Source organism: Pyxicephalus adspersus, chromosome 2, assembly GCF_032062135.1.
Source record: "Pyxicephalus adspersus chromosome 2, UCB_Pads_2.0, whole genome shotgun sequence".
In the NCBI taxonomy this organism is placed as follows: Eukaryota; Metazoa; Chordata; class Amphibia; order Anura; family Pyxicephalidae; genus Pyxicephalus; species Pyxicephalus adspersus.
The window spans coordinates 35,189,548-35,204,897 of NC_092859.1; the positions used below are offsets into that span (position 1 = coordinate 35,189,548).

Genomic DNA, 15,350 nt, shown 5'->3' on the forward strand with positions numbered 1-15,350 from the left:
TAGTTCTGAAAACCTACATTGAAGTTCAGTATAATCATTGTCATAGTAATCTGATCACTTAATGAATGATCTTTACATTTTCTTACCTCCACATTAAGCTCTGCCCCAGCGTCCAGTAACATCTGCACCATCGCTTCATCGCCTCTCACACAAGCATACATCAATGGGGTCATTCCCTGCATACAACATTAATATGAATTATTATTATGAAAAAAATACTTTACCTATACTATAAATTTAGATATTTATAGACCTAAATTTCTCATTCCAGATGGGCAGTAAATAGGACTCTGCAAATCAAGAGAAACCACAAATGGGACTTTTAAGGAAGCTAGACTTGATATTAGGACTCAATACTGATAATATATGAGTGGCATGTGCACAGGACCCTACAGCCATCTGATCACTAATGTTTAGAAAACTGATCATCCCCACCTTAATATATTTTTCCCTACATCTGTAAGCTCTTCGGGGCAGGGTCCTCTCCTCCTCCTATGGTCACTGTCTGTATCTATCTGTCATTTGCAACCCCTATTTATTGTACAGCACTGTGTAATATGTTGGAGCTATAAAAAAACTGGTTTAAAAATGATAATAACAAAAAAAAAGCTTTTTTATTGGTGATGTCATATCACTTGCTTCCATTAGATGGCACACTTACTTGCTCACTCATGCTATTGATTCCTTCAGGGCCGAGCAGAGTTACAGCTTGCTTGACTAAGTCCGTTCTGCCACAGTTCAGCATTCTAAATCCCAGGTCTTGTTTGAACTTGGCTTCTGTGGCCACCGCATCCAGTTTGCGAGATGCACAAAAACAGTCATCGGCCCTACAGAGAGCAGACAAACAATGTGATTTGGATTACCATAAAAATCCATCCCCAAGCCTTAAGAGCCAAAGTTTTACTGTGTTTACAAGAAAAGACTCTCAAAAGTTCCAACTGACTGTTCTCTACATATAATGATGTACTCCTATGTTTTTTTGATGAGGTGGGAATCTGCCATTATGCCAGTGAGCTGAGTTCTTATGTCAGGAACTTGTAGTTTCTGTCCAACCAGTTTTTAAAATCAGCAGTCAATGCATTCATACAAGGACACAACACTCCTTTATCATGACTGGCATGTCATTTTCAGGATAGAGGGATACAAAGGCTTGAAAAACCTCAATATTGTTCAATTTAACTTTTTAAGACATAAAAAAACATCCTAAAGTTCTCCAAGGCTGGAGAAGATACACTTTCATCGTGGAAGCTGGGTGATCCAGCAAACCTGAAATGGATTTCTTCAAAGTTATTTGCTATTTGCTAGCAAATGTTTTGAATCCTGGACCAGATCCATTCCAGGTTTGCTGGATCACCCAGGTTCACTGATGACAGTGTGTCCTCTACAGCCGCGTACAGCTTTAATAAATCAGGCCCAAAACCTCTAAAACTAAATCCCAGGCATCCAATATCCAAACAGATAAATACATACATACATGGAAACGGTACTTATCTACCTAACCTTTTGATTCATACTGACTATTTTGTCCTGAGATTTACACAGTTTTGAAATATAGCACAGCCGTGTTTGGCTGGGCAGGTAACCATAATTTCTGTACTGCAGTTAGGTAACACTTACAAAAATGGCCCTTCCCCAATCCTTGACTAAACAGTAAAAGAGAAGCAGTAGACTGATAAGCCCATCTCTCAGTCTGCTCTTTCCTCCTATCAGCACGTTCCTTATTAGAATATGACCTCTGCAGCATAACTGATTTGCTCCTTCTGCTGCATCTCCTGTAAGCTTTGCTATACAGTGGATTGCAAGAGGTTGGTACCAAGTCAAATCCACATACTTACCCTGCTTGCATCTAATATTGTATTAGCAATACAAGTCTTTTATATGTAGCTGAACTTCATGTACGCCTGTTATTGCAAACCTGTGTTTTCTCTATAAAGAACAGAGGAAAGAATGCACTGGGCCAATGACGAAGTACCAGCGCTAATATAATAAAGGAAATGGGTATTAGGTATGTTAAGGGCAGAAAGCACAGCACAACCTCAGCCATTTCCTAACATGGCAGCTCTACTTCTTGCCACTACAACCACTTATAGTAACAGATCCTTCTTTTAATACAGCAGTCTCTCAAACATGGCAATGTTAAAAGAAGGTTGCCGGCAATTATGTGAGAGGCAAGAGGTATCAAAAACCAGCTGTAACCTCTGTGCATACCAATTCTTCCAACAGTGATTGTATTAATGGTTGAATAATTGCAACTTGCACTTGCCAGCCTGGAAATTAACAAAATGCATATGCCACTACATATATATTGTAATATTCTTTTTACCCAGACCACAGTTTAACATAGCACAGTACCTTTAGAGCAGCACATTGATGTACTTATTAGTCTGTTCATGAACTGCACATACTAATTTGGCTCATTGTGCTGCTCACCCCATCCTTACTGTACAGGTACTACAATAGGCTCATAACAATTCAAATTAGTCTGTAACCCTGCTTGCATTTAAAAAAGAAATGACCAATGTATAACACAATACAAAGCTATATGTGTAACTTGTATATATGCCTGGAGTAGAACATTAACTATTTTCTGCAAATAGAAGTACATACTTTAGCTGCCGTGGCTCACAGTCCACACCCGGAAGCAGAAGACGTGCGGCCTGTCGTACATCATCGCTATCCACAGAGAAACTTCGCCGGTACCCAGCATGAGCCACAGCTACTCGTATCCATTCCATCAGGGGTGGCAGCATTAGAAACGGCCTAGGAAAACAAACAGAGGAAGAGAATATGATTAATAAATTGAGCTTAGCTGGCAGCCTCATAGTCTTTGGCGGTTGTCCCATACCGCAGTGCACCTTGGGAACATTCCAGCACAAGACTGACAACCATCGTACAATATGTACAGTCTCGTAGCTAATGTAATGTAATACATTGCGTGTTATTGCAGATTGCTCTGGGTTCCTTGCTGTTAAATATAAAGACAGATCAGCTTAGATTTAGCTAATTCCCCTTGAAAGCTATTGACAGGTATGATGTCAGAACTTAATTCAAAGCAGAACTTGACTTTTTTTAGGTCAAACACAGTAAGATGTATGACTGCAATACATCCTAAAGGTAGAACTATTTATATATTTGATTTTAACATTATTATTGGATGACACCCTAAAGCAGATGGTGTAGGGTACTATTTTTTTTTCAAATAAACAAGTTTTCAGTCAAGTCAGTAGTTTACCAAGGGTGGAGGCTGTTTGGCCAACAAGGAAAGTCACCTAGCAAGACAGCTGTAAGTTTATCTGAAGCGTAAACTTTTCTTGTAGCAAATGTGAGTGCTAAAAGAGTTGGCCTTCGTCACATCCTTTGCATGCCTCACACAATAATGTCTAATGCTCTTTGGGACCGTAGTGCTAGATATAAAGCTGCATGCAGCCACACCAGCGGTGGGTGAGTTTGTTGGTGACAACACAGACAAAACAGAGCAAGATTTGCAACCAACACTGGACAACTATGACTACAATGGGCATGACTCAACTGCATGACCACTCGCCCAATTGTAGGCCAGGGGCTTTTTTTCTAGTACAATGATGACTTGATTTACAGTGATTGGAGGAACTGTTTTGGAAGCTACGGCATTTTTTTTAAACTAAGGCAATAGATGGCTACTTCTCATACACATTCACTGTTTTTTTAGATTTGAGATTTCAGATTTTAGACCCAAAATTTCTAGTAGATTTAAAAATACAATTCAAGTCAAACTAAAGGACAACTTTTGACATTGTTAAAAATTTTACCTTATATGGTATAACAATTCACTCATAATTACCATTTAATGTTTAGTCATTTATCCAGACCATCCTTTCTATCCTACCAGAACCTTTTAATAACTTTTAGGTCTAATGCTAAAGTTACATTAGCGGGATCATTAAACTGCAGAAAGTTTTAAAGAAAACAATAAAGAATATGGCACATGAAGAGTATTTGTCTCCTACAGCAGATCATATGGACCCCTCCTGCTCTATATTAGAAAATTATCTCCAGTAACTAATATGAAATGGGTTAATTAAAATAATAGACAAAAAATTGTTACATTACCTGATATTATGGGTCAGTAAGTAATTTATATTGGTTTTTATATTTGTGATCAGTAGTAGTGCTCAGTAAAAAAGTGTCCTCTTATATTACATTGCTGGTCAGTGGAGTAATTTGTGATATCAGGTTAATAATGGCCTTCTTGTATTTAATTGGGTATGTGTAAGGATGTGTTAATCAAACTGGGCTGCATTAAATTGTATTGTGTCTTTTATGTCTAGAGTTCAGCTTCATGTCTTTACTAGAAATGTGTCCTTCACCTAGAAAGTAAGCTTTAAAATACACAGGAAGAATCCCCCTGAGATTGAATTACAGCGGTTGCTACTAAATCAAACTATAGCATTTAGCGCTACATCACTTAATTCCCCAGACCAAGAACAAAGATGGTCTAGACGATGTGAAGTTCAGATCACTTACAAGCACCTTTAAGACAACCTTGTTGAAATATTTAAGAAGTGTATATAACACATGGAAACTGACATGTCATTCCTGCAATGTACACTAGAAAGTCCCATTACTTTAAGGACAGGAAGTATTTGTGCTAAAAGCATTTTAGTGGATTATCTGGGAGATGTCAGTGTCACCTATCCATGTCTCTACTGATATTGAATATCTCATTACCCGTTACTATTTGTCACAGCCACATGGCAGTTTTAGTATTCTGATATTATCTGTTTTCATAAAGCAACTATCTTCCGTAATACTAACAAGAAGGTATACAGACTGTGAACTGACACAAAGATATCAACTGTGTCTAACGTCTAGGATCAATCCCACATTTTCAAAATGTGTCCCAAGAAACAACAGAATTTAGAATACACAAAATACATAATTTTCAGTTTGTTAAAAAACTGAAAGGAGAAACCCCACTAGAATGAGCAAAAAATATCCTTAAAGCTGTAATACACCTTTACTTTTCAGTCTTGCATAGCTGAACATACTCTTTTTCTGTACAAAAATTTTAAACTCATAGCATTCCTACCCTTACTTTTTTACTAATCCCAAACTAGTTTTCTAAATACCTTTATTTTAGAACCTCCACACTCCCATTTTCTCTTTTCCCAGCTATATGATAATTATATATGTTTCCAGATAATATGACATGGATATCCCAGGAGGTGGAAGGCCTCTAAAAATGAATCCCTCTTGACAATAACTGGAATATCACAACATTTTTACTGATACTGATGGCAACAAGTAAATACCATGATGGCCAGATAGATCTACACATTTCCAGGATCTAGTTGCAAGTCATCGGAGAGGCCAGTTGTACAAAGGCAAAAGTAACCCCTAGCTCCAGATATATAAGGATAAATAAATGGAAGTTTGGAAGTGAGCCAGAAGAAGCAAGATGTGGTTGGAGTACATGAACTAGTAAGTATGTCCTAGTGGAAGGTCTTTCTTAAAGTGGAACTAAACCAAAAAATTTGGATCCCCTTTGCAATAAAATAACTTTACCTGCCTGATCTCAATTATTTATTTGCACTCACCCATCCCAGTCCTATCACATTCTTCTTTTGTAGCAGCAAGGTATCCCTTTTGCAGGTTCTGTCTTCAACTCTCCACAAAGCCTTTTAAAATGAAGTGACACTCCTGTTGACGGATTGTAGAGATAAGAGAACCTTGTAATAATGGATCTCTATCTGATAAAATCCACCTTTCAGCTGACCAGGCATATTTGTGTGATTGTAGTGCTTTACTTTTGCTCACCCATAAGGCTCCTATTATTGTAACAAAAAAGGTATTGCAAACGTTTGGTTTTATCTATCAGAATCTCCTGAGAAACCTAACACTGAGAAGAAAGCTGTGAACCACTTCCTGACAGATATTAGCGAAGATATTCAGCCTGCACAAGTTTAATATCTCTTAGGATATCTAACCTATTCAACTCATATGACACCATATTTCATCTGTTGCTGGGAGTGAGGGATGACATGGCTCTATGTCACTCATGCTTTTAAATTAGCTCTTATAATTTCTTTAACCTTTACACTCTGCTCCATATTACTTTAAAATATGATTAAAAATCAACATTGTACAATTTTAGTTAGTTAAAGGGATGAACAATCAGAGTTACATATTGCTAATCCATATTGCACGATGAACAAAATACTGTACAGCTGTCACCCTAAAAGTGCTTTTATTGTATCTTGGATGTAATAAAAATCTTTGCCAACAGACCCCCAGATCCTAAAGGCAATAGCTAAGCAGCATTCTTTCTGAATAAATTATGCCTTTTTGAAAGTCATTGCTTGAAAATAAGTGTGCCCCCCAGAACACTAACAGGCAGTGCTGGGCCTAGCGATAAGGATTAGGTATGGGCATGCAATTCTTGCAATGCTGATTTCGCTTTGAATGTCCTATTTTTGTGGAGCAAGTTTTGCAAAAATGAGGACTATTTTTTGGGCATTTTACAAATGTAACTTGCTGACTAAAAGTAAATTTCAGGCAGCGGTAGCTGTTATGATCTGTATTATTGTGTACTTTTTCAAACTGTCATAATTCATTGTGATGCTTAACATTGGTTAATATAACTACCTGCCGCTAATAAAGACATATTAAAAAAAAAGTGAATTTCAAAGAACTTGGACATGGCTGTAAAACCAAAATCCCAAGTAAATAAAATAAAATGGTCTGGTAAAATAAATAAATGGTCTGGCCCAATCTATAACTGGCTGTCTCCTTATTATACAAGGTACACAGTAAAATAGGATGGCCTATATTCTCCTCACCTTAGCTAGAACAAGGGCTAGATGTTGCATGGCAACCTCTGTCACAGCACAGAGAACAAGTTAAATCTGTCCAGGCATGTCTCCAACATCTTTTTCTATTTTCTTGTGTTAACTTGCATCTGTGCACATTTTACAGAGTAACTGAACAAATCTCAGCTTCTTCCAAAATAAACCGCAAATTCAGAGAAATGAAAAAAAAACTGCTTGCTCTATATCCAAACATACCACAGTGGCTTTTCTCCACATTTAAAAACATATTCTTAGCTATGAGAAAAGTACAGTGTGTAATGGCCATGTGCTAAACTACCCTCTATATATTATGTATATAGAAAACCCTACCCAAGGGCTGCATTTAACATAGACCTAGAGTCAGATATATATTTTCATGTTATTTACATGCATGTTAAACAACGTGTAAGTGGAACATTTAGAAGTTTTTACATTCCATGGAGATCACAAATGAAATCAATACATGTCACCTGGCTTTACCTATTTTTATTGAAAAGAAAAATAGTAACATTGTTTGTCAGGTTAAAAAAATCCATTGAGTTCAATTTCAAACATGAAAAGTTCATGACAAGAAAGGAGGTAATATTCCTACTTGTTCCTACTAGCTGTCTGGTACCATAGTACCTTCAATGCCAAGAGGGCAATGGAACAAAAATCCCCCAGGGTATGTAAAATCTACTTGCATACAAAAGTGCTAAAATATTTTACATTTGCGAGGCAGCATCCAAATATTGCCTAAAGAGAGTTCATCCCCTGGTGGCCTGGGACAAGATTCTTACCTTGCCAATTGCCTATTCACACCATATGGGAAAAATTTTAAATACCTAATATTCTCCCCAGAAATTATTTTAAGCTGGGTGAGAATAAGTGGTAGGTGAGTGGTGGCCCCTGCATTGTGACCCAACATTGTGACCCAAAAACAGCCAGGTAGTTACTGAAAAGTGCTGGGTGGTGCACCTGGCCCTGCAAATGGGCTGGGGAGAACAGTGCTACCTATAAGACCAAAAATACGATACCCCTCCCAGATTATTGAGTTGCTCTTTTTTTTTTCAGTAAATCATACTGTAATAATAAACCACACAAAGACATCCTAGACAATTGTGTACTTCCAACCTTGGCAACACTTCAGGGAAGTCGCTCCTCTATTTGAGCATGACCATACCCCTGTGCACAAAGCCAGCTCCATAAATACAAAGTTTTTTGAATATCGTGTGGAAGAACTTGAGTGGCCTGCAAAGAGCCTGGACCTCAGGTTTTCTCATACAATACACCCTACAAAGACCTTACATATGCTATGTTGCATGATTGGGAACACCTTTACACAGATACACAGTCTAAAAACTGGAAACTCATAGCTGCAAGGAGGTTAGCTCCATTATAATGCCAATGGTTTAGAAATGGGATGTCCAACATGCTCATATAGATGTGTATACAAATGTTTTCCTGTGAAGTAAAAACACATTAGGTCTTCTGAGTTTTCTCTGACATGCCCAATCTGCCTTTTTGTAACAAGCCAGTTACTCGGAAGAATACATTCCAGTGCAACAAATGATACAAAAACAGCTGAAGGAAGCAGAATCTGCATTGTTTTGTAACAATCTACCATGAAAGAATGGAAGTAGGTAGATTTAGGCGGCATTTGACTTTAGATGTTGGGGGCTGTTCATCAGTATTACAGATACGCCTTTTATTTCAGTAGACATTGCATTTCCTACTGAATGCAAATTTTCAGTTACTGAATGTTTAATAATTAAGAAGATTTTATGAAGTAATAAAATCTATTTAACCATTAAAATGAGAGAATAAGTACCCAATATGTCAAATTAGGATGTTTGAAGATGTTTAAACTGGATGAGGCGGGTGGAAAAAAAAAATATCATTAGAGCCAGATTTGAATATTTCTGTTTGTTTTTTTCTTGTGCCATCTGCTTATTTTGAAAATAGCTTACAGGGCGTGTGTTACGGAAAAACATGAATTATGTCTCTCATTAATTAGTACATTCCACAGGCTTACATCTTTAAATGCAGAATTACATCATTAGTAGAAAACATTTTTCATGGAAAAAAAGAACCTCAATCTGTGAAGAGAAGGAGAATAAAGCATAATTGTCAATTGTCATGGGTTTCCAGCAGCAGGTCCAGCCTTTCTAGAAAACCTGTAAAATATTTTAAGCCACGTGTTCCTATCAATTACCTGGAAAGCATATTCTGTGCTTGTCTTCAAAATTAGTATTAGAATGATTGCTGAAAGCTTCCATTCCCTGATCTAAGAACTTTTCCCTGGATCTTAACCAGTGGTTGCCAACCTTTCGGAACCACTAAATCCATAGAATCTGGACTGCACATGCGCGGGGAGCCGTGTGTCACTCAATGGGGAAGAAACTCCCATCGCAGGCTCAGACTTGCTTGCTAAACATCTTGGGGGGACAGTAGCACAAGGCTGTGGACGCAGCAAAAGGCAATATTTTAGCTCTACCAAATACATTTACATCTACATGCAAATCATAGATTAGCATATTCATTACCTGTATTGCAATAAAATTAATTACTGTACATAATTAGATTGAAGTATCATTAAAAAAATAAGGTAAATATTCTTTATTATTACGCCTTTAAACTGTATTTTGTTTACTGAAATATACAAATAGATTCAGTTCTATATAAATATAGCATGTTTGAGAAACCAATCAGAATACAAGATTTATAGATAAATGGCTTCAGACTAATGAAGGATTACTGCTGATTGGTTGCTATGGGCTGCTGCACACGATTGCTTTTTACATCTTAGCAAACTTGTCCATATGTTTGCAATTACTGTGTGTCCCAGTTTATTGTGGAATGCTGTGTGCAAGAAACCAGCACTTCCATGTAATAGAAGATTTGAAGTCAGGCTCATTTCCTGCGCACTACTAGAAAAAGTCATGGGATTTGCAGAGGAGACAAGAAACCGTGTAAAGTTTTGGTTCTTAATAAAACAGAAAAAGTAAATGTTCCATATAGATATATGAGTAAGATAAAGTAAGCATCATTTAAAGTATCACCCTATTACAAAATTTCATAGCTTTTTCCCAAAACTACTGTCTCAACAAGCGTTCATGTTAAGGAGTATCTCTGACATTAAGCAAGGTTCATGGATAAATACAGAATTATTACTCAACACGTGTGAGTATTCTTTATTTTTTTTTTTCCTCTTTGTACTCATACTTGCTAGAATGCTCTACTTGTCTTCTTTTGTCTATGAAAAGTGTTTCCAATAAATTTTTTTTTGTTTCCATTTTGTATACAGTAGGGAGTGATTAAAACCTCCATAATTTTTATCATTAGGTTAACAAGAACAATTCAACTTGACATATATTCTAATTTCCCTTAAACTTCACAAAAGTGCATATACATATTTGCGCTCATCAGAGCAACAACCTGCCAAGAAGTGAGGGCAAATCTCTGGAAGAGGGAGGATGAATTGCTTCCCAATGCCTGCAGCTATAGAGAATCAAGAGTATGTAAATACTGAAATCAATGTGCCGGACCGCAGATTTACTGTAAAACCTTCAAGCTGCAGTTATGCTAGTGAAAATAGCATATCGAGGGGCTATAACTGACCCAAGGGAAGAAGCCTACTTTTCTGTGACTGCTGTGTTCAGCAAATCCCCTTACCGCCAACGTCTTCATTTTCCAAACCATCCACCCTCTGTAGTGCTCAGAGGTTCCAGGACATTCATTTACATGAGTAGAGGGGCAGTGAGGCTTTGTAATTCATCTAAAAAAGACAACATTTGCTTTGATGTATCCAATGTTACACATGACACTTGATTGGTACAGGAGTGTCACTATCTTACATTTTTATCCAGGGAATGACTCATTTATGAGGAAGTGAGATTGACCCGGGGCTTTAGATAAATTTGAAGCATTTCATTACTTTTTGTGAGACGCACAAGAACACGGAGTCAGAGCTCAGGAACAAGCATTTATCTTGAACCAATTAGCATTCCGCTGTCAAAGGATTTTTCAAATCCTCCATCAAAACACCAACAAAATACGCTGTTGTCCATAAAGCGCCACAGTTCTATTTTTTTTTAAGCTGTTTACCATAACATTGAACTGCTGCTGATATTTATGATGCTGTTGGAACATGGCAATATAAATTAGTCCTTACATTGTCCAAGCCATGAACTAAGCGTGATCCCTTACATTTTTAGGTTAAAATGCAAGCTTAAGTCACACAGGGAGGCTCCAAAACCTACTCAGGAATAAGTCTTGCTGACTGCATTGCTTTGAATTGCATTCTGGAATAGATTTAATGTGCTTAACTTACCTGCTACCTAAAGCAACACTCCAATTTAATAAACAAGTGACTATTAGTGTAATAATAGTTTGAGCCTAGACAGAATCATAACCAGGGGGCATTCATGACAGTAGGGACTTGTAGGGGCAACTGAGATGCTGCTTTAACATTTATTACACAGGCCTGGTCTATACCTACCCTAAGAAATACTACTGCTGGAGTGCATGTATGCAGGAAACTGCACCCTAACATAGGTGTAATGGCAACAGTTTAGAATACATAGTGCTTCTGCAATCTAAAAGCATTTCTATTCACATGTGTAAAACGATGAATGGCATTACTGCCTATGGATTTGTTTTGTCTTTCTATCCATTTCTTACTTTTGCAAGGAACAACCTTGTCTGGAAAAAGATCTGATTTTTATTGGCTGAAGTTAGGCAACTCCTACAGGTCTCTGTCATTTCCCTAGCCACTGACTGAACAGTAAAAGTAGAAGCAGACGAATAATGAGTTCATCTACATCTCTTAGTCACTGTCTTCTTCTATCGGTATGTTTCTTGATAGCACATAAACACTGCATCAAAACTCACTTTGTCATTTTCATAGTCTAAGCCTTGCTGTATGGAGACCGAAAGAGACTGCTACTGGGTTAAAATTAGGTGCTTACACTGCTTGCATTACAAATATACATTTAATGAAAATGCTGCATTAGTTATGTAACTTTTTTTAGTTGCCTTCGGTTCACCAATAAAAATGCTAAACATTAAACTTAAAATAACTCAAAAAGCTTTGCAAATTAACCCTTAACTCAGCAACAAACAAGCATTGTTGTATGGTCATTGAATGGGTCATTAAATGTACAACAGATCTCTTGATAACTATAAAGGAAAAATGCCATCCCTTGCTGTCTGGGATCCCTAGACACATGCCTGATGTGCCTAATATTCTCTCAATCTTAATCCTTACCACTATTTTCCTGATGCCATGATATATTATATATGTTTGCTTTTTATTCAGCTTCTCTAGCTGGTATATGAATAATGATTTATGCTGCCTCGCTGTATTTTACATTCCTATTTTCCCCTACTGTAGTTGGTAATGTGCGAGTCTTTATGTCCTTGTACTGAGGGTTTCATAGCTTTTATCAGTCTCCCTGGAATTCATAGTGTCATGGGAGATTAATGTCAGTCAGTGCATCTGCAGAGATCACAATTTTCCTGCAAGAGGAAAAAATAGGTATCTACAGTTCTGCTCAATCAGCATAAAGCTGATTTACTGCTCTGCACTATTACTGTGTTACTACTGCTGAGAAGAATATCCTTCCATTGTGATAAGATACCAGCATACCACAGCTTCTTTACAATCCCTTGTGCCTGATATTTTTGAAATGAAAAATACCATTACAGGTACAGTAATACTGTGCAGTTTGCACCCCTCAATGCATCCATGATGTCAAGCAGAGTCTTCCTGGTGGAGTTATTCCCTGTATACCAAACCCCCAACTGCTTAATATAGCCACCTTGGACCTCTTTGATGCTGCCACTGCTCCTCATCTCCATCTGGTTTATGTGCAGTAAAGGTTTTTGAGTAAAGGTCTATGTTTAATAAGTTTTAGTTACAGTGAGAAAAGAATGCATAGGTATAAACAAATGTCAACTAAATTTCAATTTTCTGTGCGTTTCACCTTTCTCCTGATAATATAATGTCAAGTATTAAAATGGTTAAAACAAGATTGTATTAATACAACTGCAGCCTCTGCGCTACAATATAGATGTGTACTGCATGACTGTAAAGCACCCTTGAGCATTTTTAGAGCCCTTCATAAACGTCATTTTTTTTTTACTAATAAAATAATTGTTCAAAACATATAAAGTTAAATAAAATAAAACTGTGAAAATGACCCGTTTTTATACACGTGTCAACTTCAATTACGGGAGACATTATATCAAAGAATATAATGGAGTGAAAGGAATAAATCCAGGGCCATTATTTATCGTTAACACTAAACTGATGGGCTGTGAAGGTTTTTTAGAATGCTGCCTATTACCAATATTGGGGTTTGTATTTTAGCCATTTTAAAAGCACACACAGAATTAAGGATTGGAAATTTTCTGTATCTATATTTCAAACAGTCTATATTTCAAAACAACTGGGAATTATTTTGTGAGTCTGTGTGGTAACATTATTTTTAGTGTATTTTTTATTGAAAATGTAAGTTAAATACAGTTGCATGAATATCATATGACAACATTTGTAACTGCTATCTTTTTATTCTATAGGCTACCTGCTTTTGGAAAACGTATACTGTTTGGGGTGTTTTTACTGCTAGTTAAAAATGCAAAAAATGTGCATTTTATCATGTGTGTAATGATAGAAACATTTCTCCAGCATAGAAGAGGTGACATAGAAGCATAGGTTGCTTATTGAGAAATAATAAGCAAAAATATTTTTTAAGGCTTATATAAAAAAATATGAACAAAATAGGGTGAGACCTAAGGTTTTTATGACTTTAGATTTCATCTGTTCCAACATCTAAGACCACAAGTTCATATTTACTGGCCAGGTAACAAAGAAAGTCATTTATGACAAAGCTGTGTTTGTGTTATTTATGGCGGGATAAAATTTTATAAGGTGAAATAGACCTTGGAAAACTAAAATTTAACTCCAGGTTTGAATCTAATATTTTAAAAATATGTTTTGGGATGAAACAGATGCAGAACATTTGGAAAGGTGCCGGAGCCTGTTGAACAGCAGATGTGAACATTTTATCTGTTAACTTTAATCTTTGGAAATCCCCTAGCAAAAGCAGACGTTTTGCCAATGGGACAAGGCAAAATAGAGGCTTTGCTTTATACAAGTTGTGTTACTACACATAATTCTTCTACAACACAGCAGTACAAAGGCTGTGGCCAGTCTTCAGGGACCACAATGTTCTGAGATAAAGAAGACAACACAAGAGTCTTTTCTAAATCAGTATGGTTCCAAGTGTGAAATTTTGTTAGAATCTTGTCTCAGATAGGGGTATACTCAGCAGGATATTACTAAACCAAACCATATAATGGTGCCAGAATTACCACATTGTGATATTTACATATAATACTTTAACAGGATGCATTAAAAGCAAAAACACAGCTTTATAAAAAAATGCACACGGGAATGTAGACATATTGTGTCTCTTCTGCAATAAAACTTCCTTTCTCCATGATCTTATGTTTCTGTGGGATGTACAATGAGCTTGGCATGACAGGATTAAGGGACCGCCATGCACAGTAGGTGTGCTTTACACTGCCATTTACCCCCTGCTGCTATTTACCCCCCTGAAGGCTGTTCTGATGGTAACTGCACCAAAAATTTAGCAAGCAGGATTCTTTTAAGCACTAGGCCTAGGCACTAAGAACTGTCTTGGTGCATATAGATACTATAAAACCTTGTATTTTCCATGTAGATACACTGAATTTGATCCCTTACAGAAAGCCATAATGACTGTGCATAGTGTACAAATGAATGTAAATGTTTAGGGTAAATTATTAGGGACTTACCTTTCTGTCTGAAGCGTGACTTTGGAAGGTTCCACATTTGGATTTTCCCATTCCATCTGTGGGCAGTGCATGAAATAACAGAGAGTATATAGGGCTTCTGGTTCCCAGTATAGAGGTCCCTGCTTGTGGTGCATTGGCGTACCATTACCATGCTGCTTTATGTTGAGGGGTTGGAGGTGATGCATTGCACGAGACACCAGGTCACCTGGGAACACAAAACGTATGCTGAAAAATATTCACCTTGAAGAAACCAATTTATTTACAACAGTATATTCACTATGAACCTATTGTCACCCTGATAGTTCTATAGATTTTTGATTCCACATGCATATTAAGACAATACTGACAGTGTTTGCTAAAATAATTTGTTTTTATAAAGAACCATTAATTAAAATTTGGAATGTAAAGCAAACTTTTTTAAACAGAGACAAAGGGATGACAAAGCTGGACTCCATGTAAAAATGTTGGTTGCCTAATTGCATTACTGACCTTCTAGCTTTAATCCTTGAGTCACTGACCTAGAACTAGAATAAATCAGAGTACGTGCAGTATTACACCCAAGCAACTACCATATTTAGAATAAATTTCTCTTAGGAAAGGTTTCCTTTAAAGGAAACATATAAGGTAGCAAATGCCATTTCTGATAATCTTTAAAAAAAAGCCAGCTATTCTTTTCAAAAAGTCTGGCTAAAGAAACCTGGG

General features: G+C 36.9%; 1 protein-coding gene across 3 annotated transcripts in view; it reads right to left on the reverse strand.

Annotated features, from left to right (window-relative positions):
* The window catches only part of ABTB3 (ankyrin repeat and BTB domain containing 3), a 127,824-nt gene that overhangs the window by 21,374 nt on the left and 91,100 nt on the right, over nucleotides 1–15,350 (reverse strand). For all 3 annotated transcript variants that reach the window (XR_011919367.1, XM_072400390.1, XM_072400389.1), the window contains 4 exons: nucleotides 14,649–14,853; nucleotides 2,608–2,760; nucleotides 662–827; nucleotides 87–176 (listed from right to left, as the gene is read on the reverse strand). Coding sequence is in view for 2 of the 3 variants with exons in the window: in XM_072400390.1 (XP_072256491.1) it covers nucleotides 87–176; nucleotides 662–827; nucleotides 2,608–2,760; nucleotides 14,649–14,853 (614 nt within the window). In the remaining variant the exon portion in view is untranslated. The remainder of the gene's footprint in view (nucleotides 1–86; nucleotides 177–661; nucleotides 828–2,607; nucleotides 2,761–14,648; nucleotides 14,854–15,350) is intronic.